Genomic DNA, 4,665 nt, shown 5'->3' on the forward strand with positions numbered 1-4,665 from the left:
AGTAAATCAGAGATCCTCCTTCAGCGCTCATAGGGAGCAAATGGATACCGCTGCATAAGCAGCAGAACACCACAAGCGCACCTGGTGAGCGTGTCAGGAGATCTCAAGTAGGGAAAATCCTGGGCATGCGTACCAATCAGACAAAAAAACAAAAGAAAAAGATATGATCAAAATGTGAGCAACATTTGTAAAAATATTACTGAAAAAATGATAAAGTGTATAGAATAAAAACAAAAAATTGGATACTAGTGCCAAATGGATTATGCAGAAAATGAGACAAGTGATTTGGTGAATAAAATACAGAAAATAATATCGATAATATCCCCAATAATCAATCCCCAAAATAATGGGGACAAAAAAATGCTACCTATCAATAATGATAGTGATAAATAAGTACCAAATAAATTGTACAGAATATGTAACTAACAGTATTTGTGAACAATAATAAAATACATAGAATATAATAATATTAATAATATCCCCAATGTTCATTCACTCAATCAATGAGGACAAATATCCCAAAGTCTTCTTCTTTGTGAGTGAGATACGCTTCATTTTCTGTGTAATAAACAAGATCCACAACCAAGAGCAGACTGAATGAGGTAAATCGAATGGAATGGAAACTAAAAATAATAAGAATAAAAAATATTAAAAACCGAAGCAAAAAATAAAAACCATGTATACACAATATGAGAAATTTTATTTATATTATAAGAAGGATCCAAAACCATTATTCTCATTTAAACCCACTGGTATCATCGTGTTAAGCCTATAGATCCATCTGCTTTCTACCTGTGAAAGAGTTTGAAATAAATTTCCACCCCTCGTACCCAACGATACCTGATCAATTGCAAAAACACGAAGATCATCAGCACGAGAATGATGAAATGCATGAAAATGCCTCGGTAATGTCTTCAATTGGTCCAGATCCTTAGCCTCCTTAGATTTTTCGATATCTCGAACATGCTCGCGAATTCTAATTCTAAGCTCTCTTGTAGTCATTCCTATGTAAATCTTTTTGCAAGAACAACTTGCATAATATATCACACCCTTAGATGAACAGGTAAGGCATTTTTTTGATTGAAAAGGTCTTGGAATGATCTGAATTTTGAAATGTATTCATTTTAAGTGTATTAGAACATGCTTTACAAGTTCGACAAGGGTAAAATCCTTGGAGTTCACCAAAAATACCCTTTTGTACTTTTTCGTTGGAGGTTAGATGACTCCTTACAAGTAGATCAGAAAGATTTTTAGATCTTTTGGCTGTAATACAAGGTCTAGATGGCAATGTCTTTTTCAAAATGGGATCTATTTGTAACACATGCCAGTGTTTATTGATTATACCAGTAAAGTTATCCCATTGATCATTAAACGGGGTAATTAGACGAACTTGATTATTATCCCTAGGTTTGGAATTTCTCTTGTATAGCAATTGATCCCTAGGGATTTCTTGTACTCTATTATAAGCTCTACGAATTTGCCTATGACCATATCCTCTTTCTCTAAATCTGGAATATAAATCTGCAGCTTGATTTTGGTATGTCTTTTCCGAAGAGCAAATCCTCTTTGCTCGCAAAAACTGCCCCACTGGAATTGAGCGTATAGTGGATTTTAGATGAGAGGACTTAGCGTGTAGAATTGAATTAGTGGCCGTAGGTTTTCTATATATATCAGTCGATACAGATCCATCATCATTGACTGAAATATCGATGTCCAAAAAACTAACTCTCTTCCCATAGGAATAAGTGAGTTTTATGTTCAGATCGTTATCATTCAATGCAGACATGAATGTTTTTAATTCATCCAACGGGCCCTCCCATACAAACATCACATCATCTATGTATCTCATCCAATTGTGGGCCTTTTCAATATTGGTAACAGGAGAACACTGAAAGATTTCCCTCTCCCAAAAACCCAAAAATAAATTGGCATAAGCCGGAGCACAAGCCGCCCCCATGGCTGTACCTTGAGTTTGCAAAAATACTTGTTCTTTAAATAAAAAACAGTTGTGCGTCAGAATAAATTCTAACAGAATAATTATAAGGGCTGCCAAAAGGGGGTCCAAATTACTATTTCTCAAAAACCAGGAGGTAGCTCTAAGTCCCTGGTCATGGCGAATGGAGGTGTATAGCGCCTCCACATCAGCCGTGACAAGGATCATATCATCTCCAAGATGTAGCTGGTCTAACCTCCGTAGGGCCGCAGTTGTATCAAGAATATGGGAGGGTAGAGTGGTCACCAAGGGCTTCAGATAGTAATCTACTATCTGACATATCAGTTCACTAAGTCCTTCCTTTCCGGACACGATAGGATGGCCGGGCGGATCCTCAATGTTCTTATGTATTTTTGGGATTAAATATAAAGTGGGCAGTTTAGGTTTTAAAGATTCAACAAACTCCAAAAGTGATTTGGGGATAATACCCTTCTCATGTGCCTCTAACAGAATATCATTTAGTTCTTTATGATATGCAGGAAGAGGACTGAAAGTCAATTTTTTATAGCAATTAGTGTCCGATAATAATTTATGAGCCTGTTTTTCATAAAGGTCACGTGGCCAAAGAACAAGATTGCCACCTTTATCGGCTCTTTTAAAGATTACATCTTTCCAACCTTGCATTTCCATAATTGCTTTTTTATCACTCATAAAAGTTGGATTAAAGCGATAGTTTTTCTTAAGTTCCTCTATATCATGAGTGACCAATCTCACAAAAGTCTCAACTGCCGAGCATGTGTTAAGGTTAGGAAATTTTTTTGATTTATTAAACAAGGAAACGGGAAAAGAACTCACCGCTTCCATAGGGTTGCTCTCCTCTGCTAAGGATTCTAAAATTTCCAGAGCAGCTTTCTCTTCCTCAGAATTGAGTGACAATCCCATAGTACTTTTCTCATGGAATCTCTTTAGTATCAGTTTTCTCGCGAACAGGTGAACATCTTTTATGACCGTGAAGGAATCTAATTGTTGAGATGGAGAAAAGGATAAACCTTTTTCTAACAATTCTACCTGTTCATTAGATAAAATATGCGAGGATAGATTAATTACCTTAGGTTTATCATTTCTCCTGGTACCAGAGTTAGATTGATATCTTGCACTTCCTCTGCCCCTACCACCATATCTTGTTTTAATACGTCTGGGAGTATAATATTCCCTTTCGTGAGTTGAAGTGGTATTACTGGATATAGAAGACACCGAAGACACAGATGAACTTCTTATCTCTGATTGTTTCTGATCTTCTACTGAAATTCTATTTTGCCAACGAAAGACTTTTTTCTGATCATAATCCATCACATCACGTTGATATTTTTTCATTTTATTTTTACTGATCTGTTGTTCCCATTTCTCCATATCATGATTGAGATCCTGAAAGAATTTTTCCAGGGCCTCTTTTGACAATTTGGCTACCAACTCTTCTTGTAATTTGTTCAGCTCAATATCCAATTCTTCCAAAATAGAAGCATTTTTGATATTGATGATCTCCATAAAAGACATAGAGCATGCTGAGGAAACACTTTCCCATTTAGATATTAACTCAGTATCATCCAGACTAAAGGTTGGATAGAGTTGTATCCGCAGGCCACGTGGAATGATTTTTTGTTTAATATAATTATCTAGGGATGTTTTAGTCCACCAAATCCTAGTTTTTTTATTAACCAAGTTTTTATATTTCATCATTAATCCTTTATCATCATATTGGGTATGATTAAAATTAGCAATTGAGCTCTGTTTGAATAAATCCAATGCTTTATCCTGCCAGACCTTTTCCCTGGCTTTGAAATCCATCATAGGGAATTAAACTGTGGTAAAACAGAAAATATACATTAAGTACCAAAAAAATCCCCTGTTAATGGGAAAAAAGTAATAGCATAACTCAGAAAACAGTATATATCAACAAAGAGCCATATCTCAACTATTAAGTGAAAATTAAGGACCAAAAGAGTTTTAGCATAAAAAATATAAATTTTATTGCATAATAATTAAAAACAACAGCAGAGCAACAATGCTAAAACAGGCAGTGGTAGACATAAATGGTAGATGATATCTAGAAAAGAATCCAAGTGGAAAGGGCATTACTCCCTCAAAGTACTCAATGATAAATCACATCCATGTAGTGTAAATATAATCTAGAGTGCCTTATTCATGAATCTGCCATATTTTATATAGTAGAGGTAATGGAGAGTATATCTTTTGCCAAAGAATTTATTTTAATAAATTCACTAGAATGTTAATTCTCAGCTGAGAAAAAAATAGGACCAATATAGTGTAATGTACATAACGCCGTGAGCAGTAACCACCACACGGAGAATAGATTAAATAGGTTACAAAAAGCTGCACCAAACATATGAGCTCACATAAAGTGGCAAAAGTTACAAATAAATACAAGTAATTGCCACAATGTGAGCCGGCATATTCACGAAGAGCAACATAAATAAACAGTCAGTTGCTCAGCAGAATAAACCACATATTAATGTGAATAAAACTGGGCGCAAATTGAAAAGAAAATGCAAATAATAACCTCAGCAAATATTGGCGCAGATAAGCCCATACAAATGACCAAACTAAGGCCAAAGCAAAGTATTCTCTACTAGGCAGAGAAAAAGACCTATTAATGCAAGTTGAACCGGATAACAATTAAGAAATAGAGTAACGTAACACTTACATGAAGTGAC

The 4,665-nt window shown here is 35.2% G+C and overlaps 1 protein-coding gene across 2 annotated transcripts; it reads right to left on the reverse strand.

The window, feature by feature from the left end:
* Positions 1–447: 447 nt before the first annotated feature.
* On the reverse strand, positions 448–3,826 carry LOC141096222 (uncharacterized). Of its 2 annotated transcripts, XR_012233616.1 has the most exons (3): positions 3,041–3,826; positions 2,789–2,952; positions 448–623 (listed from the first exon to the last, which is right to left on the reverse strand). XR_012233616.1 is itself a non-coding variant. In XM_073582714.1 (2 exons), exons 1-2 carry the CDS (start codon positions 3,779–3,781, stop codon positions 552–554), a joined length of 1,065 nt encoding a protein of 354 aa, XP_073438815.1. In that variant the 5' UTR covers positions 3,782–3,826; the 3' UTR covers positions 448–551. The 2 variants fall into 2 exon arrangements, 1 of the variants encoding a protein (XP_073438815.1); XM_073582714.1 differs by having other exon boundaries at positions 2,789–3,826.
* Between the last annotated feature and the right edge of the window lie 839 nt (positions 3,827–4,665).

Source organism: Dendrobates tinctorius, unplaced genomic scaffold, assembly GCF_039654945.1.
Source record: "Dendrobates tinctorius isolate UK_male_01 unplaced genomic scaffold, ASM3965494v1 ptg000073l, whole genome shotgun sequence".
Taxonomy (NCBI): domain Eukaryota; kingdom Metazoa; phylum Chordata; class Amphibia; order Anura; family Dendrobatidae; genus Dendrobates; species Dendrobates tinctorius.